This window comes from Micromys minutus (assembly GCF_963924665.1).
Source record: "Micromys minutus genome assembly, chromosome: 5".
NCBI lineage: Eukaryota > Metazoa > Chordata > Mammalia > Rodentia > Muridae > Micromys > Micromys minutus.
In genome coordinates this window covers 79,814,920-79,837,916 of record NC_137974.1, presented here as the reverse complement: position 1 = coordinate 79,837,916, position 22,997 = coordinate 79,814,920, and the positions used below count along the sequence as shown (strand labels likewise).

At 41.6% G+C, this 22,997-nt stretch overlaps 1 protein-coding gene and 1 pseudogene across 2 annotated transcripts in view; one reads left to right on the top strand and one right to left on the bottom strand.

The window, feature by feature from the left end:
- The window catches only part of EIF5B (eukaryotic translation initiation factor 5B), a 44,706-nt gene that overhangs the window by 13,318 nt on the left and 8,391 nt on the right, over positions 1-22,997 (bottom strand). The window contains exons 4-12 of the mRNA XM_080917200.1: positions 22,136-22,799; positions 20,034-20,251; positions 19,531-19,681; positions 12,510-12,608; positions 11,735-11,824; positions 10,796-10,870; positions 4,359-4,639; positions 3,311-3,418; positions 2,977-3,087 (exon numbers count right to left, since the gene is read on the bottom strand). Coding sequence (XP_080773326.1) covers positions 2,977-3,087; positions 3,311-3,418; positions 4,359-4,639; positions 10,796-10,870; positions 11,735-11,824; positions 12,510-12,608; positions 19,531-19,681; positions 20,034-20,251; positions 22,136-22,799 — 1,797 coding nt within the window. The remainder of the gene's footprint in view (positions 1-2,976; positions 3,088-3,310; positions 3,419-4,358; positions 4,640-10,795; positions 10,871-11,734; positions 11,825-12,509; positions 12,609-19,530; positions 19,682-20,033; positions 20,252-22,135; positions 22,800-22,997) is intronic.
- On the top strand, positions 7,428-9,383 carry LOC308420860 (TBC1 domain family member 10B-like; annotated as a pseudogene). The gene is made up of 2 exons: positions 7,428-7,963; positions 8,047-9,383. The product of its transcript is annotated as a TBC1 domain family member 10B-like (transcript).

The window sequence follows — 22,997 nt, the reverse complement described above, 5'->3', positions numbered from 1 at the left end:
TGAAATCTTCTTTACAAAAAAAATTTATCCAAAACTTGGAAACACCATTACTTCCTTTTTCCAAAGGAATAATCTTAAAACAAAGTCAAACAGCACAATGTTTAATATTCTCTTTAATATCCAGGTTTTGTAGAGACTAAAATAGTTCAGTACTTAAGAGTATGTGAATCCAAATTTGATTCCAGTAACCATATCAAGCAACTCAAAACCACCTGTTAACACCAGTGCCAGAGGATCCAGTTACCCTATTTCAGCCTCCCCTAGGCATCCACACACATGCAGATATACACACATAAAAATAAGTTTTATGGGAAAAAAGGAAATCATTTTTGTTACAGTTTTAACAGTCTGTAAGTAGTTTAATAAATCTGACTCAAATGGCAGAGTAAAACAGTCATCTGCATTATCTACAAGCTGACTTGGTGGGAGTGTAGGCAGAGCTACAGAGCAAGTTCCAGGACAGCAAGGGCTACACAGATTAGCCATGTCTTGAAATACAAAAACAATAACAAAAGGAATTTGTCTAAATATCTACAGAATTTATCTGGGGGCTGGATGGTTCAGTGGTCAGAGGCATTTGCAACACAAGCCTGTTGCCTACATCACCAGATCCCATGGTGCAAGGAAAGTGACTCCTGAAAGCTGTCCCGGCCATGTGCACACCTACACATAGACACACCATAAATAAAAACATAAATTTTAAATAAATCTGAAGTGCCAAAACTATCTCAAACTTGTATTTTACTAACACTGACCAAATGGATCAAACTGTTAATAAATGCACATCCCGCTTTTAATACAAGCTTTCAATGACCCCAACAATGTACTTGAATACAAATGTTCTCTAATTCCTCCATTTACCCACTCAATCATTCTAGTGTTGGGTGGTGAGCTCAGGCTCTGGACAGGCACACGGAACATTCTAGCAATGATGCATAACCATAGCCCTTGGAGTTTGTTTGAGTCTTGATATAAATTTGAGGCTGGCCTCCAACATGCAATCCCCCTGCCTCAACCTCTCAAGTGCTAAGTTAAGAGCATTTACCAGCACATATCACATGCCTTTTGATCCTAATACCACAATAATCCAGAGTCATAACCTTTTTTATGACTTTGTACAGTTTCCCACTCTTCATCTATGTCAAAGTGACTGAAATGCATAAAGGTTCAACTCTGTTTCTGTCTTAAATGAACGTGTACTGAGAACTGAAGTTTTTCCACTTCAGTTCCTCAGATATGAAGAGTAAATCACAGATGTCACACTAGCTGCACAGAGAGCTACAGTACAGGCCTAATGGGAAGTTTGATCTTTATGTACCAAAACCAGAAGAGTTAGTTCACTGTTAGGAACTGTCCAATGAATAACACACTAGTATTACTTAAGGATACTGGGAAGATGGCCCATGGTCAGGAACACTGGCTGCTCTTCTAGAGCATCCAGGTTTGGGCCCCAGCACCTGAATTGGATGGCTCATGACCACCTTTAACTACAGCTCCAAGTGAGTGATTCAACCGCTTCTTCTGGCCTCTGCAGGTACATGCACAGACATGGTTCATCTTTTAAACAAAGGTTTCCTACACAGCTCACGATGGTCTGGAACTAGGAACCTCAAACTGGACCTGAATATGCAATAATCAAGTAAACCAAAACATAACTAAAAAACAATGTTTTTTAACTTTAAAAGGAAATAAATTTCAGATGCAGTGACCAGGGCTGGGGATGTCTAATTGGTGCAATCATGAGAGCCTGAGTCTAACGTCCCTAGCCTGCTGTGCTGGTTCATGGATGTGATCCCAGAGCTCGGGAGATAAGCAGCTCACACACATACACAGTCATGTGAGGCTTGGTGCTTTGTGTCTACACAGCAACTGGAAGGCAGGCTCAGGACTGCCTGGACTATAGGGAAATCCATAAAATAAAGATTCAAAACAATATACTGCAAAACAACACAATATTAAGTAACTGGAATACTAGTCAGAGAAACCAACACCAAGATATAAAATGGCCAGATGTCCCATGATTGAGCTTATAATTATGCAAGAAGAAAGGCAAACCAAGTCATACTCAAGTAAAAACCAAAATAAAAATCAAAAAGGAACAAAAGAAGTGAACTAAGGCTCAGGTAACTAGCAAGGCTCACTCACTGAGTTTGTACTGAGTTCCATTAAGCCTTATCCTTCATTATATTTAACATCAAAAATCTGGATACATCAAATAAGTAGACAAAATATTCAGCTACTTAGCATCTTTATTTAATTTGTTTCATCTTTTAAAGAAAGTTTTCCTACACATACAGCTCATGATGGTCTGGACTTGAATATTCAGTAATCAATCTTCCTGCCCCAGACATCAAAACCAGATCCTTGTGCAGGGTAGGAAAGCACTCCCTCACCGAGCAACCCTGCTTTCCCTGTCAGGGTCCCTCATGTAGCCACGGCTCTTCTAATAGTCTCCTATGTAAAAAGATCTGCCTCAGGAGCCCCTTAAGCCCCAAACCTGAGACCCTGCACATGTGTAGAGACCAGCTTTTAAACAAGAAGGGCTAACAGTAGTACAACACAGAAGAAAACAACAGAGCAACTTGAGAAACACAGGGACTTGAGAAGCAGGGACAGCCGAGGGTCTAGAGCTGAACAGTACAAGTTAGTTCAGAGTGCTAAACAGAGGGTCTCTAACATCCTTCTAACTATTAAGTAAATCCTTTGGAAATATTCAAAGCTATGAATGTCATCACAAAGCCTGGGGATTATAGGAACAGTTTTTCATACCTGGTATTTCTACCAACATATTAAGAGTATACTGATTTATGACTTTCTTCTAGTACTATAAAAACTTCAAAAAATTGCTACCATGTTGGAACCTGAAGTTCAGGATAACCTGAATCTGTGTTCCTGGGCCGTGTTCACTAATAATTTTACCTTGAGGTAAGAGGTGTTTCTTAAGTCAACAAACAAGTAACATACAAGGTAACTTACATTTTTAATCATCTTAGTTTGTTCATTAATAGCTTCAAGAGGAACATTTGTGGCACCAATCTGCTGTGTAATACCACCGGCTTCACCGTCTTGCACATGTGTGTGACGGAGCTACGAGAAGACAGCAAAACAAGATTGGTAATTTGGCATGGTAGAACTAATTCTCTGTACCCAGAGTGGCTGCATTAGTGACCCAGACTAACGCTCAGAGCAGAGCCACCGTGCCTCCTCCCCAGTCCCCTGTATTTATTTACAGCACCCCTGCCGGCCCTGACGGCACAGCTGTGGAGAAGCAGCATCTTACTCAAGGAACACTAATGCACACGTTTCTTACCTTATCTAGAATCTTTGTCTTCCCCGTGTCTACATGTCCAAGCACACAGATGATAGGGGCTCTTAGCTTTTCTGTATTTACATTTTTACCATGTTCAAGTCGTCGTTTCTAGAAGGTGGATCACAAATTAAATATGGCTTCAAACCCTCCCTGTGTCCTTTCCCTTCTTAGCTTATATCCCAAGCCATGATGAGCTGACCACACAAAACTGCTTTTATTGTACTTGTCTTTTTTTGAAACAGGATCTCACTTAACCCAGACTAAAGATAAAGTCACTGTGTACTGAAGATGACCTTGAATTTCTGATCCTCCTGCCTCCACTTCACTGGTGCTTGGCTGCCTGACCAATGAGCTCTACCACATGAGCACTGAGATACAGGTACAGCCAACTGTGCCCAGATTTTACCCAAGGGATGGGAACAGAATTCAATCCTACATTTGAAGCAAGCACTTTATACTCACACCTCCAGTCCTTAAGCTACATTTTAAAGTATTATTTTAAAATTAACTGACAGAATTTAAAAACTCTTTCGAACCTGATGGTATTAAACCGGCAAAGTGCAGTGTACTTTATGAAACAGGGGCTTCCCCTGTATGTGATGGCGTGCGCTTGCAATCCTAGCACTCAGGAGATAGATGTAGAAGAGTAAAGAGTCAAAGCTGGCCTAAGCTACTAGCAAGACCATCATCAAAGGAAAAACTGGACAAAAAGAAAAACTAAGCAAAGAAGCTTCATCAGCACTCCAGATTCAAAAACTGAGATCAGGTGCTTACACCAACCCGCTGACACTCCACACATCTATAAGCCACCACCCAACAGAATGTTGATATCTGACATAAACGAAATACTCTGATGAAGCAGGCCCCATCCTGTCTAAGAAAAAAGGGAAGCTCCTGTGTCAAAAACATCGCTTTGTCCAACGTTACGAAAACTGAAGATACTAGTCATGTTAATGTTTGCTTAATGCACCGACTCAAAACCTTTAGCCACACAACCTAATGGGCACAAAGGGCTGAGGAAGAGAGCAAAGACAGCGCAAACGATTACCTCAATTCTCCGCTTTGCTTTGTCGTACGCCCGCTCTTCTTTAGTTCGATCATCGTCAGAGTCGTACTCGGAGTCTGAGCTAGCGTCTTTGCTGGGCTTCATGTCTCCAGCTTTCCCCAAGTCCTTCTCGTCCGACAGCTTATAGTCCTCCTCATCCCCATCACTGCCCTCACTGTCCCCTTCCTCTTCCTCATCTTCACTATCTTCTTCCTCTTCCTCGTCTTCCTCCTCCTCCTCTTCCTCAGGGTTTTCTTCTACTTCTATGTGAATCATATTTTCTTCTTTGAAGAAAAACAATTTAATTTTAAAATAAAAGTTAACATCATAGATTCATATCAAAAGAACTGAAACTATAAAGAAAAATCAAAGTGAAATCACACTAATTACAGCAGTCGCCCTACACTTCATTCATCATAAGTACCAAGTGAACACTACCACCAACCGTGAGAACTGAGGCAACGTGCTAGGACCCCCGGCAGGCCGACAGCACGGAGGCTGCTTTCCCTCACTGTGCTGTGACGGTTCTGGAAGCAGCCAGACCTGGACCAGACCTGCCAAGACTGAGTTGTGGAGGGAGAAGAATGGGCAGACGCTGGTCACTGTTACTGGGGATAAACTCCTGGAGTTCTACACCCTAAGAAAAACAGTAAAGGACAAACACGTGCACTGCCTGCTGGCTCATCATCTACAATGACGTAAGCCACGCATTTGTTATTCAGATGCTAGTGTACAGACGGAATACCCTTAACTTAAAAATCCCCGAATCTGAAATTCTCCCCAAAACAGTAATACTGACTTTTCTTTTCTCTTTTGACACAAGGCCTCAGTTTTTTATGATTCAAAACAAACCAAAGATACTGGAGACCTTCTACAAATAAATAAGTAAAATTAAAGCTTAAAGCAGTTGCAAGAAAAATGAAGCAAAAGATGTTAAAAATTTCTTCTATCCAGAGGATACTTAATATAAAAAGGAGGAAGGACAAAACAATGAAAGTTAAAAAGCAGAATTTGAAAAGAAAAAAAGGAATGGTATATAAGTCGGGAGTTGGGTGGACGCTCATGCGCTCTAAAAATGGGGAGGGTGGGCCACTGGACACTTAGCTGAAGGGTGCAAGTTAAAAATCTCTAGGAAGAGTGTCTTGAATCAAGTCAGGCCAGTCAGGCCCCCACTCCTACACCCCAGTGTTCAGAGGCCAAGGCAGGAGCACACAGTTGAAGACAGACTAGGTAAATGTCCTGTCTTAAGAAATAAAAAGACAATTCTATGCCTTGAGAAGTAGAGGCAGAAAAACCTTGGCTCATAGTAGGTCTAAGACAGCCCAAGATTAATGAAGAGACCAGAGGGTTAGAGACACAAGGGGCCAGGAAAGGAACTAGGAAAAATAACAAATCCAACAAATCCAAAAGGGTTACAAAGGAGAAAAACAGAAACACAAATATATTCTTAGAAACAAGAGTTGGGGAGGCTGGAGAAATGGCTTAGCAGTTTAGAGCAGTTTTTCCAGAGGTTCTGAGTTCAATTCCCATCACCTACTGGTAGCTCACAACTGTCTGTAACTCCAGTGCAAACATACATGCAGGCCAAACACCCATACACATAAATAAGTAAATCTTTAAAGAAGCAGGAACGAAGGTGAAAGGCTCAAAGGCAGATGTACTTCATTAATTCCAGTGTGCTATCTGCTGAAGTACTGCAGATAAACTGCACGGACAGGCTGCGCTCACTGTGGTTGGAGAGCAATGTTCCTTATACCATGCAACTGACAGGAGGGTCTCAGGGACGCTAAGTCATTGATTAGTGCTGTGTACTGCTAAGGTGGTGAGGGCTCTAAGGAATTTTTGCAAAGAGTTTATTCAACTCTCTTCCAATCCCATGCCCAGTCCTTCCTACTAAAGATCAGTGCTCCTTTCCCCTGAGGGACAGCAATACAGCAGTTCCCACCTGCCACCCACCAGTGGCAGTACTGTGATCCTGACGTCTCTATTTTTGATACGTCATACAACCAATGCTTTGTTATGGCAGTAAAAGGTTCTCAGGCCAAGCCATGTAAAGACATAAGGAGTAATAAAGACAGAGCACTCATGGGAGTCATGGGTGGTATAGCTGAATATAAGACACTTTAAAGGGACAACAGCTAGTACTAGGAAACAGAACTATAATAGAAGGCCCAATTCATCAGAAACACCTTACACTATATTCACCTAATAACACAGAAACAAACTATACAAACAAAAAGTAACAGAATTCTGAAAACAGACATCTGCATTCACAGTAGAAGACCTTTTCAAATACACAAGCTAGCAAGAGAGCGGCTATGCATGTGTTCACATGTGAACAAACTCTCAGAATAAAATCTTGAACAAAATAATCAATAGTTAATGATCTCAATAGAAAAACCAAGACAATAAATTTCTAAGACAGACTTCTATCACATTTGAAAATAAAATATCTGAGCATGCACTGACTTATAAGGCAAGGGCCATCATATTTCTATGGAGAGAACCAAAGAACCTCTGAGAAAGAAATAACTCAGTGCCAGTAAAAATCCTGCCTAGTTAATGCAAAGTTCTGGGTTCGATGCCCAGCACACACAGATACACATAAATACAATTGGGAGTGGGAGGGAGGGAGAAGGAGGGAGAGACAACGAATCATGGGTATTTCCTGGTCATCAGATTCTGTAGGTTAAAAACTAAGTAAAATATATAGTTAAAAAAAAAAGACAAAAAAAAAAAAAAAGAAAAAAAACCCATAGTATAGAGAGTAAAACTTACTAGATCAAGTATATAAAATGAAAAACTAGATCATATTAACATCAAAACTTACAGAATTCGGTGAAACTCATGGTTAACTAAAAAAGAAGGATCTCAAAACTCAAAAAAGCAAACATTCACAAAAGCGTATGAAAGAAAATAGTAAGAAATTACATTCAAAGACAAAATTACATCTTAATCACTGAGAACCCAGAGACCACAGCCACCACTACCCCGTTGACCTGGTGACCCCCCCCCCAGGCTCGGTCCTCCCAGACCCCAGTATCCTCACAGACCTCGACACCCTCAACCACTATGGGCAGCAGAATGGTAGTGCTAACTCTGGAGGCCTCACCTGAAGCCTTGAAGAGGCTAGAGTTCCCCAAAGCCAAGACGTCAGTGGCCCTGGCTTTGGAGACAGACACTCCAAAGACAGAAGAGGCTCGAGCCTCATCTGTCCCAGGGCCAGGGACTCTCCACTTGGACCCCTTCCAGAACAGCACCTGGAGCCCTGACTGCCAAACCCCCACTTGCCCCCAAGCTGGGAACCACAGTGGCTTCAGGAGTGACTTAACAGGGTGGAACAGGACAGGTGGCAGGTGGACATGGAGCTGTTGGATCAGCATCAGCAGGGCCAGTGCCTGAGGATGCTTCAGGGTCTGTCACAGGCCCTCCTGAGATGTGCGAGGCTCAGGCTCCGGTTGCTGTGGTGACAGTGACCCCAGCTCCAGAGCCTGTTAAAAACTTTCAAGACCTGGGCTCCATGTCCAGTCTAGGACCTGGCATCTCTGGGCCTTGAGGGCAGGCCCCAAACACCCTGAAGTCCTTGCCAAATGATGTGAGTTCTGTGGGTTCAGACTCAAAGATGACAGACTGAGCAGATGGACAGACCCTGTGCAAGATGGACAAGTATGGTTTTCTTGGGGGCATCCAGTACTCAGGCACCTGGAGATGTTCAGTAACTGGGATAAGTGGCTATCATAGCATTTCCAGAAGGTAAAGTTGAGCTGCCAAAAGGGAATCCCCTTCTCTCTCAGAGCCAAGGCCTGGCAGTACCTGTCTAATAGCAAGGAACTCCTGGAGCAGAACCCAGGCAAGTTTGAGAAGCTGGAACAGGCTACTGGGGACCCCAAGTGACTGGATGTGATTGAGAAGGACCTACACCACCAGTTCCCTTTGCATGAGATGTTTGCTGCTTGAGGAGGGCATGGGCAACAGGACCGTACCGAATCCTGAAGGCCTACACCATCTACAGGCCTGACAAGGGCTACTGTCAGGCTCAGGCCCGAGTGGCTGCCGTGTTGCTCAGGCACATGCCTGCTGAGCAAGCATTTTGGTGCCTGGTACAGATCTGCAGTAAGTACCTCCCAGGTTACTATGGTGCAGGGCTGGAGGCCATTCAGTTGGATGAAGAAATCTTTTGCACTCCTACACCGGCCTTCTGCACTGTCACATAGTCACCTTTGGCAGCAGCACACTGACCCTGTGTTCTACATGACAGAGTGGTTCATGTGCATCTTTGCCAGCACCGTCCCCTGGGCTTCAGTGCTATGTGTCTGGGACATGTTTTTCTGTGAAGATATTAAGATCATCTTCCGAGTGGCTCTGGTCTTACTGTGACACACACTGGGTGTGGAAAAGCTGTGCTCAGGTAAAGGCATGTATGAAACCATGGAGTAGCTTGGAAACCTGCCACAACAGTGTATGCAGGACTTCCTGGTGCATGAGGTAACCAACCTCCCAGTGACAGAAGCATTGACTGAGAAGGAGAATGCAGCCCAACTGAAGAAGTGGAGAGAAACCAGGGGAGAGCTGCAGTATCGGCCCTCATGGTGACTACATGGGTCCCAAGCTATCCATGAGGAACGCAGGTGGCAGCAGCCACCCCTGAGCCCTTCCTCTAGCCTCCTCAGCCTCCCTAGTTTCAAGAGCAAAGGCTCCTAGGCAGTTGGAGGGGCTCCTATCCCACCACCTGTCAACAGGGGTAGTGCTAGGCCTGTCTCTGGGGCTGTCATCATTGCTGAGGAACTGAATCCATCCCTTCCTTCACCTACTGGCAACAGCACCCCACAAGGCACCAGTAAGGAGACCAAGTGGCAGGAGAAAGGAAGAGAGGAGTGGCAGAGACAGGAGAAGCGAGAAAAGCAAAAGAAGGAACAGCAAAAGAAAAAGGGCAGAAGCTGGGGAAGAAGGTCCAAGGCTGGAAAGTTTCCTTGCATCAAAAGACAGATGTGCCCCCACCACTCCATGATGGTAGGGACAGGTCAGTAGCTGAGATCCAGCAGGATGCTTATTACTTCTGACTTCTTGTTGGGTCTGGATGCCATGGCCCTCTTCCTTCCCCTCAGCCAAGAGCAGCACTGGCACTCCCAGCTCCCTTGGCAGGCTCTTCCTTTTTCTAAGGACAGTAGCTTGATTCCCCCGACTCCTTGCCAGCTGCTGATCCCTACATGGCCAGGACGGCCACAGTGCACGGGACAGCTATATTTCCTAAGGTAACAGTGACCAAGTCTAGAGGCTCTTTTGTCCAGTTAGGCTCAGCTTGAATCTCTGTCACACCTATAAAGTCCTTCTGGGTGTTGTCTTAATTTGCCTTTTGTCACCAGTGACAGCTATATTTCCTAAGGTAACAGTGACCAAGTCTAGAGGCTCTTTTGTCCAGTTAGGCTCAGCTTGAATCTCTGTCACACCTATAAAGTCCTTCTGGGTGTTGTCTTAATTTGCCTTTTGTCACCAGTGACTCTGGGCAATGGCAGTTAGCAGTTGCAGATTCTTACACTCCGCTGGCTTCCCTTAGATGGCAGAGCTAGGTCCTTTTTCTGTCTTTGGGCCCTGTGTGTCACTTCAGTCTTTCTGGGGGCCAAGGCTGTTTTCTCTCCTGGATATCCTTGTGTTATAATTATGTACAGAATGTCAGGTTGGCCCGGAGTGGGTGCTCTGTCCTTCTTCTTTGCACAGCGCTTCTACACTCCAGTTCATTTAGAGGATATGCTAGGAAGTGTTCTCCATTTCCTTCCTGCCCACATCCTGCTCTTTCCTAACTCACTTGCTTTGATGCTCAGGACCCTCTGCTGTACAGTTAGAAAGCCTATTGTTCATTTTCTTCCTTTCCGGCCGTCAAGCCCTCTCTGAATAAGGGTCTCCCTTGAGCCCAGGGGGTGGAACCCAATGTTCACATTCTCTTCTGTCTTGATCTCACCCCAGTGGTGGTTTGGTGGTACTTTGAGGAACAGGAAAAAGAACCTGCTGTTCTTGTATCTGGATCTGTCTCCTGCCTTGTTATTTGAAGATGGCTGTAGAGTAAAGGGGAAGGAAGGAGCCAAGAAGAAAGTCTGACTCTCCATAGGTTCAGTCTGTTGATCTGGACAGGAACATCTAGACCACTGGTTCTCAACCTTCTTAATGCTGTGACCCTTTAATACAGTTCTTTATGTTGTGGTGACTCCAACCATAAAATTATTTTCATTATTACTTTAAAAAAAAAAACACCGTAAATAGGGAGTATACAATCTTTGCCTGGTGCTAGGCTTTGTGCAGGTGAACTTTAGAGACAAGCTACACATACTATACTGTCTGGATACGTGTACTCTAGGTAGCTGTCACCTTAAAGACCTTCTAAAAAACCTTCAGGATTCAGGAACACGTGTGTGGGCAGTGGGTGCACTGGTGTATTCACAAGTTACCTTTTTCTCTCTCCTCATCACTGGCCATAGCTTCCCAGTCATCTAGCCCAGCATCTTCAGTTTCTTCTTCTTCCTCTGTAAGTACAAGGTACTATGTAAGACATGGAGGGCTTTCACACTTGCTTTCAGAAGTGTGAAATTATGCTTGAACATACAAAAAGGCATGATCCAGTTATGAAAAAGCTATTTAACTGTTTTCTTTGGAACTGTCTCTCCAATGTACCTCCCATGCTGTAAGTTACAATGACTTGACATTTCACTGTTTTAATCGAACTTCAATATGCCGTATTAATTTAAAACCAGATCTTATACTTGAATAAACTAAATTAAAAACCTCAACAACAAAATATTTAGATTTTTAAAAGGATGATAAATAAATGGACTCAGGTTCTTTCAAGCTTCAGCTTACACATGATTTGCAGGGTTTTATGTTACACTTATCAGACTTACCTTTTAGGACAATGTTGAGATAAAAAAAGAAAAGCCAAAAATCTTTGCCAGCCCTTGCAGGTGTGTGCACATATACGGGCACATCACATACAAATGCTGAACACAAGAGATTGTTAAGTGGGAGGAAACCTCTCAAGTTTCAAAAATGTATGTTTTATGGTTCTTGAAAATGTTCTAACTAGAAATGTTTCCAATTTGCTTTCAACCCATATGGTTAAAAACTTTAGGCTCAGAGACTTTTGACCCATAAATAAGAACAAAGAAACTCTGAAACTCTTCAGTGTCTCTTACAGATGCTTTACTACTGACACTACTGAACAGGAAAAGCGGATTCAAGTACCACTTGGATGCTTTCACGGTGGAGATGAAGAGAGATGGGCTAAAGGAAGAATGGAAGAAACATTCAAGCCTGTGACTCATCCGGCCCCAAACTACTTCTGAGTCAGGGACACTGTCTAACAAAAATTAGTGAAAACCTGAGGTACTGGCCTGGTTCAACAGAGGGCGGTGTCTCTTCCTTTTCTGGTCCTCCCTGGTCCACAACTTCCACTGGAGCGCTTATTTCCATGGTCTCAGACACTAAAGGGGAGCAGAAAGGATATTAGCCATATTTGCAGCAAATATCCTACTCAGCACAGCAAGAATCCCTGATACACTTGACACCACTTATATAGAAAATCACTTTCTGTTCAAGCAGAATACAAAAAAAAAAAAAAAAAAAAAAAAAGCCACAGGGTAAGAAGAAAAACAATTTATATTTTGTTCTTTAAGAAGTACCTATTCATGGATAAAATGCAGATATTTAAATCTGAAGTATTTTTTGAAGATTTATCTTATTGTGTGATTATACATGTACACCTTTGTGTAGGCTAGAAAAGGCACCGGATCTCTGGGAGATGTATCACAGGCATTTGTAGGGTGCCCAGCTAGTTAGCTGGGTGCTAGGATACTAATTCTGGTCCTCATGACTGAACAACAAACACTTAGCTACTGAGCCCTCTTCTCTAACACCTAAAGTACTTTCTCAGTTGCCTCTCATTTGAATCACATGAGAATGACTAAAGAGGTAAGAAACAGCAGACAGGAAAATGCATTTCTAGGGGCTGGGTAGGAAACCAAGAACTAGAGCCCCTTTGGCTCCACAGGGCCCTGGGCTGTCCCCAACATCCTACATACATGCATGCTCGCTCGCACAAAGATGCTTTGTGTTGAAAGCTGTGAGGAAAGGCACATTTCTAAGGCTAAGGCTACTTTATACACAAACCTTCTTTACTCTCTAGCTGCTGTGGTGGTTTCTTCTTCTTTTTATCTTCATACACTGGCCTTTTCTTTGGCAAGGAGTCTTTTGATGGCACTTCAACACCTAAGCAGTGGGGGAAAAAGGAAAAATTTAAGGTTTATACTGTTTACTTGATAATGGAGAGAGAGAATTTTAAATGAGGCATAGAAGCACATACTTATAATCCAGCACTTTGGGAGGATAAGACAGGAGGACCACCTTATCAAGATTCTAGATCAACGTGGGCTACATGGTGAGACGCTGTTCCATCTCACCACTTCTAAAATAGTAAAGTAGTTTAAAAGACAACATTTTATTCAAAGAAACACACCTTAAAATACAAAAGGACATTCAGAGAGAAACCTATGGCTTTTTCCCAGGCTGCCCGTATATTTGAGTATAAACACACAGAGAGCTGAGCTAAGGGGTGTACAGACCTTGCAAACACCATGGCAACGAAGCAGCAGAGCAGCTCTGGCACTGTGTCAAACAGCCAAACCTCCTTAGTCCAAGTTCTCTAACCACACAGCTCAGCTTTTCTAAAAATGCCAAACAACTTCTGTTGCCAGTCTGGCTTTGGCCATCAGAACAGATATGGGAGCCATCAGCACTTCATCTGTAGTTGTTGTATTCTAGGGTCATGTTGTGTAGCATAGGCTAGCCTTGAACTCACAAAGATCAACTAACCACCTGTGCTCGAGTGCTGCTGGGGACAGCCACCAAACCTGGCACAGCATTTCGTCTGTAATTACTGACTCCCTGTATTATACAAGTCCACCAACCCATTTAATAGTTGAAGAGCTTCTGACCAATTTTAGTCTGGAGTAATTATGAAGAAAGCAGATGTGAATATTTTCACACAGGTTTGTGAGTTATCTCTTGAATGACACAGAAGTTAAATGTGTGTTTTATTTTATTCAAAACTGTCAGTTGTTCTTTCAAGTGGGCCTTAGCATTCTTCTCAAGTTTACAGTTGACTGTTCAAGGGGCCATTCAAATCTTTTATATGCTTTTATATGGAGTTTCTAGGTTCCCAACTATAAGAGGTTCTAATAGACTTCTGATAGTCTTCATAAAATAAGAAATAGGAAGATGTTTGTGAATTCTCCTTCCTTTATGGTTTCCATTTATATTACTTATGTGTATGTAGGTATCCTCAATGTCAGAGGACACATGTGAAGGTCAAAGGACAACTTGTCAAAGTCAGTTCTCTCCTACCATGTAAGTTTCAGGAGCTGAACTCCGGTTATCAGGTTTGGAGGCAAGTTCCTTTACTCCAAGTCATCTTGCCAAGGCCCTGAACTATACTTTTAGAGACATATCCAAAAACTCTTTGCCGAACACATTTTCTATTTTTCTCTAAAAGTTTTTGACATATAATATTTAGAACTAAGATTCATTTTTGAATTGATATTTAGCTAGAAAGTGGAGATAAAGGCAAGCTTCTGCACAGGGACATTCAATTGTTTAAGCAACATTTGTTAATATTTCATCCACTGAATTTCCCTCTATAAAGGAAAACAAAGTCACTTTATCATGTACAGGTGATGCTCTGCTAACCTACTTGTCTGCCCACTTGCTAATATAGAGCTACACTGATCCTCTGGGCTTTAGAGTACATTTTAAATTTTTATTTAGAGTAAATCTTGTTATCAGGTACTTTGAGACTTCCAAAGTACTCTTTCTTTCAAAAGCATTTTTGGCAGAGCTGGAGAGAGGTCCACTGGCTATGAGCACTTGCTATTCTTGCAGAGGACAGGGCAGACATTCCCAGGACCACATGGCAGTGCATAACCATCCATAACTCTAGTTCCAAAGAACCTGATTTACTTTGATTTATTCTTTGCTGTTTTATAATTCTCAGATTTAGGTACTATAAGTAATAGATTTATAATTCTTCCACTTTCTTTTTTTGATTGGTTTAATAAATGTTACTGCTCAAATTTCCAGAGCAGGTAATAGCACGAAAACATAACTCATGTTTACATACTGATCTGCTATCTGCTATTTACAGCCTTGGTAACTTCATCCTTTCTGTTACGGCTGTCTTGGTAGAAGATGCCACAGCATTTTTCTATGTTCATGATCATAATCTGCAGAGACAGCTTCACAGCCTCTTTGCAGTCTGCCTGCCATGCATTATTTAGCCCAGCTCCACACATCAGGACATCACAGCACAACACTGAATGAGTACAGTGAGCAAAGACTGCCCTGCCCTTTCCGTAATGTAAGGGTTTCTTTTTATTCAATTTAAAAAATGACATTAGTTGTGTGTGCATGCACATAGTCATATTTGGAAGTGAGTCAAAGGACAATTTACAAGAGTCTGTTTTTTTCCTTCCATCATGTGGTCTCAGAGATCAAACTCAGGGTAAATTGGTTTGGCAGCAAGTGTCTTAATCCACTGAACCATTTTTCCACCCACTGTTAAGGTTTCTTTTTCAGCTTTTCACCACTAATTTAACACCTGTGCCTTTTTTTTTGGGGGGGGGGGGGTAGTAAGAAAACTTTTATCTTAATATGTCAGACCAGAAAGTTCAATGATACTGCTTGAAAAAGTCATATTGAATGAAAACTCACACAAATGTTTTTTCCGAATTCACTAATATGATCATATAATTCTTATTCTTTAGATTGCTAAAATGAGAAGATAATTTATTTTCAAACATTCAGTCAGCCTTACATTCCCAGGATTATACCCAATTTATGAGATATTCTTATGTATAATACATGTAAATCTATAGATATTAATATATACATATTCATAAATTCCACCTATCTATCTATCTATCTATCTATCTATATATCTATCTATATGGGGAGTATGTGTATGAATATGTATGTGTGTTACTTTGCTAAATTTCTGCTGAAATTTTTCTCTTTTATATTTGTAAATGGCCAGGTATTATAGGTCACACCTGTAATCCCAATACTTAAGACACTAAGGCAGGACTTTGGAACTTTGAGCTAGAAGAGATATTATGAACTCTGTAGGAGCTTGGAAGATAATCTTGAAAACAGTGCAGAAGATGGAGGCCTCGCTTGTGAAATTTCAGAGGGAAGATTAAAGACTCTTATCGGGGCTGTTGCTATTTTGATTGTGAAAATTCTGTAGTTGTGGTGAGCTGGAGCTGATTAATCAGCTGTGATTAACAATATGCCAGAACTACTAAAGCAAAACCTTTGCATTACTGGGACTACTGATGCTGGTCAGCTGGAGCTAAGAAATTAGTGCTGATTAAGACGAGACCAGCATCACTGAGGTGAAATCTTCTAGGAAGTGTTTTCTGTGAGCACAAGGCAACTGTGTTCCAGAGATAGCTAAGGTTGTACCTCATGCTGTAGCTGGACCTGGTAATGTGTATACCGGCTTTGAAGGAATGAAGGGGCCATGGAGAGCAGTGTTTTGGAGATGCCAGTGCCATGAGATGACCACCAAGACAGCAGCAGCTGTGGAGAACAGACAACTAAGCCCTAGAGGACAGCATATGCACTACAAAAGGAGAAGTGACCCAAACCCTCAGAGGAGCCCAGACATTGGATGGTTAGAGTTTGATTTTGCTTTTGATTGTGACTATGCCCTGATATTTTTCCCTCTTAAAGGAAGAAGTGGAGCCCACAGTTAACAGACTTTAAATTGTAAAACAATTTTGATTTTAAAGAGACTCGGTATTTTAAAGGAATTGCAATTTTAATATGTAAGAATTTGTAAAGACTGTGGGACTCTTAAGGTTATTAGATCTTGGGGATGAATAAGAAAGTAAGGGTTGAGGCTTAATAATGTTGTTTGTCAAGTTGAAAAGAGGTCAATTGTACTGGCTGGTTTTCTGTCAATTTGACACAAGCTGGAATTATCACAGAGAAAGGAGCCTCAGTTGAGGAAATGCCTCCAAGAGATTCAGCTGTAAGGCATTTTCTCAACTAGTGATCAAGGGAGGAGGGCCCAGCCCATTGTGGGTGGTGCTGTCCCTGGGCTGGTAGACCTGGGTTCTCTAAGAAAGCAGGCTGAGCAAGCCAGGGGAAGCAAGCCAGTACTTAACACCCCTTCATGGCCTCTGCTTCAGCTCCTGCTTCCTGACCTGCTTGAGTTCCAAGTCCTGACTTCCTCTGGTGATGAACAGCAGTGTGGAAGTGTAAGCTGAATAAACCCTTTCCTCCCACAACTTGCTTCTTGTTCATGATGCTTGTGCAGGAATAGAAACCCCGACTAAGACATCTAGCTACTCCATACAATAGCATTTCTGAGCCTGGAAAATAATGGAACTCTTCCTGTTCCATTCAAATATGTTCTAAGAGCCTTTAATCAGCAGTAGCTTCTGAGGTCTGCTTGGGCACTAACCATGCAACTGTACTCTCTAACACGACTAGTTTTTAAGGTATAGCCCCAATTAATTTTCTGAAATCTACATACAAACATAATAAAGAGTTCATCACAAAAAACAAAATAGGATTCTGTCTGTTGAGTAAACTGCTTCAGTTCAGTGCATCACTGTTTTCTCTGATGATGAGACTCAAAGGCCACCACAGCATCAGTGACAAGTATACAATGTCAGAGTCACTGATAGAATTCCAACCAAGTTCTTATGTGACTACACAAAAGTTTAAGGAGTATAAGGAGGAAATTAAGGGAGAACCCAGACAGAAAGTCTTCTCAAAGGAGCAATGTCACTATTTTAGGTCTTATCAGTTAAAACACAATTATATGACCAATTTGTCATCTTTAAACACCATCAACTAGGACATGAACCTGACTGTGTGGATAAATAGCTGATACCAGGTTGACAACAAAAACATGGATGAACCTAGAAGGAAGAAATCAATTAACATTGTGGTCATGAGAAACAGACAGTGCCAAGGACTTCCGTTAGGAAAGATGATACAGTGAGTGTCAAATCATCATACCTTCAAGAGGTAAAACTCAGTAATTTCCACTAAATATATTCACAAAAACAAAAACCAGAATTAAACTCATGAGACACCTTTAAAGGTTACTAGACACCAACTGATTATTTTGAAACCTTACAAGGGGAAAAGAGGTAAACACTTATCTTAACTTTTCTATAAGAAACTGTAGATCGTCCAGAAGCTGTTTGTATTTTAATGTTAATTCCACTTCCCCAAGAAGGGCAGCCTAGACAGTATTCCAACTGAACCTTCCCACTTTAATTAGTAAAATAAAGGAAAGCCAGTGACTGGGAGGGAGAGAGGGCTGAGAGGTTGGAAGAGGTCAGAGGATGGAAGGGGAAGGTTGCGGCAACATGGAGCTTCCCAAGGACCAGCTAGACCCAGGTGATATTGATTGGTGTTAAAAAGTAGGTAAAATATCTCATATAGAAGGACAGCTTGTATCTTTGTCTATCTGATGCAATCTTGTTGTGTAGAGGGTTTGTGGATTGAGAGTTGAATATATAAACCTGTATGAAAAGCTATCAGGCTGTAGAGTTTTGTTTGTGGGATTCTGTGGTACAGAAACACCCTGGGACAGAGGCGGAGAACAGGCGGTAGTAAACCATGAGAAGGGAGTTGCAAGGACAAGTTGGGCCGTGGCGCCAGAGGTGCGTGCGGCTCCATGTTAGGGTCAGGCCTGAGGACCTCAGGGCTGGTAAAGAGATAAACCAATTTTAATACTTTTTAATATTTACTGCAACAAGAAACCTGTTGGGGGGAAAGTTCTTATTTAGATAGCTTGGCTAATTCAATGTAGAATAAAAAGCAAAATTAACTATTACCAATGTTGTAAACTCTAAAGAATACTGACTAAAAGGTGACCACTGACTGGACATCAGAATGATAACTACAGGGTTTGAGTGTTGTTAGGTTTTGTGTTACAGTAAACAGGGCTGCTCTGCAAACCTGACACTGCTACACATCAGAAAGCCCAACTCTGTTCCAGCTGATGTGAGGAATTACATAGTACCACTAAGAAACAGCCAAGCTATGGGATCTAAGAAATAACAATACAAAAGCACCTTGTTTACCAACACCAGGAGAGTGTAATTCTACAAACTCAGAGTTGGAGAAATTCTACTGAACTCTCCAGAACAGTCAGTAACTACATGGCACATCAAAGTAGAGGTGGGTGGTATTAAATACAATCTGTCGCTCACATCAGGATCCAGATTTAAACCAACCCATTTATAAGATCTCTGAAAGACTGAGGAAAATAATGAAAACAGAAAGAAATCAGAAGTAAAAAAGTAATCATGGGCTGAGTAGACGGCTCAGTGGGTAAACACCTGCTGGGTGTTCATGAGGACGTGCTAAGACATCCAGCACTTACACTAAAAAGCAAGCAAACAAAATTGCCTGGAGCAGCAGTGAACACTTGTGACCCCAGCTCTGGGAGGCTTCAGGCAGGCAGGCCCTGAAGCTCAAAGGCCACCCATTCTAGACAAGTGCTATGACCCAGGTTTAGCCAGTTTAGACAAAGATCCTGTCTCAAAAATATAAGGCGAAGAAGCAATTAAGACACTCAGGGTCAACTCTGACCCCATGTGCACATACTTGCACGCACCTACAAAAAAAACCTTGAAAAACCTCAATACTGTTAGTGATACTATATATTCTACTAACACTAAGCAAAATACTCTTGTTTTCTACATCTATAAATAATCTGGGCAAATAAGTAATTTAAAAAGTAAAAATAATTAAGTGTCTATAACTTATTTCAAAGAACCCCAGGAGAAAAAATAGTGGTCAGAAGAATAAGGGGTATAAAAACAAAAATGGAAAAATGTTAGTAACTGGTGAAATTGGTTAAAGGTCTCACTTTAATTTACTTTGTCAGAGGGAGGGCAAACTGTATAGAAATTTATTATTTGTACACAAATTTCCATCATAGCATAGAAAGCATTCCCCTCAACCATGGCACGTCACCTGTTCCTTACATTTTACACAGCTTTTCCACAGATCCAATCCCACACCACTGAGCTAATGCTCCTGTGTCCGAGATCTGTGACAAGAGAAGCTTCACACTCACAGTTCAGCTCTCAAGGCCTCGACTTACCCTGTGCCTGGAGGTGTCGAAGGGTCACTTCAGCTCTGGCTCTGGCTTCTCTCTGGGACTTAGTTAACAGTTTTCCTTCTTTTTTTAACCGTTCTTTTCTTTCTTTTTCTTTTTGCTTTTTCCTTTCTCTTTTTTCTTGTTCTAATCGTTCCTAAACAAGAGTACATGGCATATAAAAATTATACTATCTAAATGAACCATAGTTTAAAATAGTTTATTTTAAACAATACAAACTTCAAAGGTCTTAAAAATGTAAGATTACCACTTAAGGTATTGAAATATTATACATTATTCTTAAAAATAACACTAGGGTATATTACCAGCAGTAACACACATGCTTAGTCTCTCCATGGGGAGATGAAGACTTTTCTGTAGTGCTTCCATCTTACGTGTATATCAGAACACTTAGTATAACTAGAATGCCCACACAAATATGTATATTTCAGAAGAGAGATCTCAGGAAAAACTCGCTATCAGTATTTACAACTTCATGAAAAACATACCTCTTCTTTTCGTTTGGCTTCTAGCTCTTCGAGCCGCTTAATTCTTTCTTCCTCTTCTCTCTTCTGTCTCTCCTCCTCCTCTTTGAGCTTAGCCAAAGCTTCCTGGATAGCTTTAACAGTGGATTTGCTAGGGCCTTTCTTCTTCTCTTTTTCTTTTTCATCTTTTTCTGTTTTCTTTTTCTTCTTATCTTTTTTCTTTTTGTCTCCTTCGTTGTCATCTACCACCAAAAAAATTAAAGGCAAAGCATTCAAGTTGATTTCTATGGCAGTGAATACATGTAGCCAGAATTCAAGGACCACTGCAGGGCAAGGCTTCTGCCACCAGTTAGTTCTCATAGTGTCCCTTGTGCCTAGAACAGCTCATCAGGCTTCACAGTTGACCCACAGGGCAGCTGCCAATGCTCTTATTGGCCCAAGTCATCCTGATGAACACAGACTCTGTCAGCAGTAAAAAGGTAGCAGATGTTTCAGGGATCTTTGTCTGGTAATCACAGCACAGGTCTGAAATTCTAAACAATCACACCACTGTCAGATGGGGGTGATGGAAGTGATGGCTAGAATATGAGGAATAGGAACAAAATACAAAGGTATAATTGTATTCAAAAATAAAATTTGTGATACTCCTGTGATGGTGTTTCTCCTCAAAACTCAGAGAATAAAAATTTCAGTGGTCAAAAACTTGGGCCATTTTCTTTTCTTTACTAAAATCTTTCCAGTCTAAGGAAAAATTATTTTTAGAAATCTAAATCACCTGGCATTTAGATATATTTTTTCTAAGAGAAAGCAACCAGCACACACCTTTAATCCCAGAGCTCAGAAGACAGAGGCAGGTGGATCTCTGAGTTTGAGGTCAGCCTGGTCTACAGACTGAGTTCCAGTACAGCCAAAGACTACACACAGAAACCCTATCTCAAAAACCAAACAGACAAAAACAAAAAAAGGAAGCAATCAACTAAAATATTTAGATTTCAATTAGCGATCAATTTATTTCAATTACCAAAAAGAGACAAAAGAGGGGCCAGTAACAAGACTCAGCAGGTAAAGGTGACAGCTACCAAGTGGGTAGCCCATGTTTGATCCCTGAACTGCCATGGTAGACCGAGAGCTGATTCCTAAAGCTGACCTCTCCCCATATGATGTGGAACATGTATATCCACACATACAAACAAGTAAATAAAACAAAATTTTTAAAAAGAGAAACAAAACCAAGCTCCCTGTTATTTAAGTGATGTAACTAAGTCAGGTCTCTTAACTCACTTTTTACTTTTATATTTCAAAGGTTAAACTAGGCTTTTATAGAAAGGGAAGAATTTAGTTAACATCTGACATAAATTTTGAGACGAAAGTTTCTTTGGCCACTTAAGTCTTTATTAACAGCAAAACAAGTATTCATAATAAAACTTTATTGAATTTCTAATGTATAAATAAATAGTGTGGAGAAATGCTTCAATGGGTAAAGTGCTTGCTATGCAAGCATGAGGAATTCAGATCATACCTTCAGCAAGCACATAAAAAGGCAGACATGGCAGCACTGCTTGCTGACCAGCCAGCATACCTGAAACACTAACTCTATGTTCAGTGAGACCTTTTCTCAAAAACTCGGATGGAAGGCTGTTTCTCATGCCGTCTGTGGTTCTCTGTGCAGAGCTGAGGCACTGGCTTTAGTGTACCTAATGTGTAGCTGTCCTTATTCAACTCCTGTTCAGACAGTCATTTGGGTGAGACTTTATGCTGATTTCTGACATTCCTGGAGGACTCAACCTCACAGCAACTCATGGGAAAAAAATGAGGCCATGAATTTGAAAGAGAGCAAAGAGGGGTGCATGGAAAGGCAATGGAGAAATGATACAATATTATAAGCTCAAAAAGAAAGAAAGAAAGAAAGAAAGAAAAAAGATAAGAAAATTTTAAAACATGTAAGATGGAAAGCAACAGTAGAATTGGCCCCAGCTTCTAAGTTTTCATTTGCGAGTGCACGCGCGCGCGCGCGCGCGCGCGCACACACACACACACACACGAGGACAAGTCACAAGAGAGTATCACAGCCAATGACCACAACTTAGAGTAAACATGAACCAGAGACTTGTGTGGCTATGACCGACCTTCCAGAGCTGCAGCGGTGTCCCCTTTGTCTTCTGAGGCAGCGCCTGTGTCAGCAGTCCCTCTGGGCGCCAATGCGTCCTCATCGGGTCTCTTCTGAGGCTCTCTCTGCTTACTCTGCTCCTTCTTACCCTTCTCTAGCTCTTCTTTCTCTTTTATCTTCCGCAACTTCGCCTTCTCTTCATCTCTCTTTTTCTTCTCACGCTCTTTCTTTTCTGCCTTCTTCTGGGCCACTGTCTTAATTTTGAAGGCAGAGTCATCGTCCTCATCCCCACTGCCTACTGTAGGAACTGACTTGTTCTTCTGATTTTTTTTCTGTCCTTTTCTGGACTGCAAAAATTCATCAGACTCACCACCACTTTCACCAGAGGAGTTTACTCTCGAACGTTCTTTACTTCTTTTGCTACTGTCCTCATCCTCTTCTGACCCATCCCGTTTTTTAGCTGATTTTTGGGCTTTTTTACCTTTTTTAGAAATTTTATTAGAATCCTCAGCATCCTCACTCCCAGAGAGGAGTGCCTCCGAGTTAGGTCTGGCAGTCTTTTTTGACTTTGAATCTTTATCTTCTTCACTATCATTCTCATCAAAACTTGTTTTCTTGCCTTTCTGTCCTTTCTTCTTTTTATCTTGTTTTGAGACAGATTCTTCTTCATTGTTTTCTGTAGGCTAAAAAGTATCACTTGTTAGAAATGTCAACAGACTGTCATCCCTTGAAGGTAGTAACAGGACTCTGTCATCTCTTAAAGGTAACAGGCCTCCTCAGTGCCGAGCGCTTCACTCAGCGCACACTACGACGACGCCTTTTATGGAAGCATGACTGTCTGGTTTCACAAGAATATTAAAGTATGAGTCTGGAGAGACAGC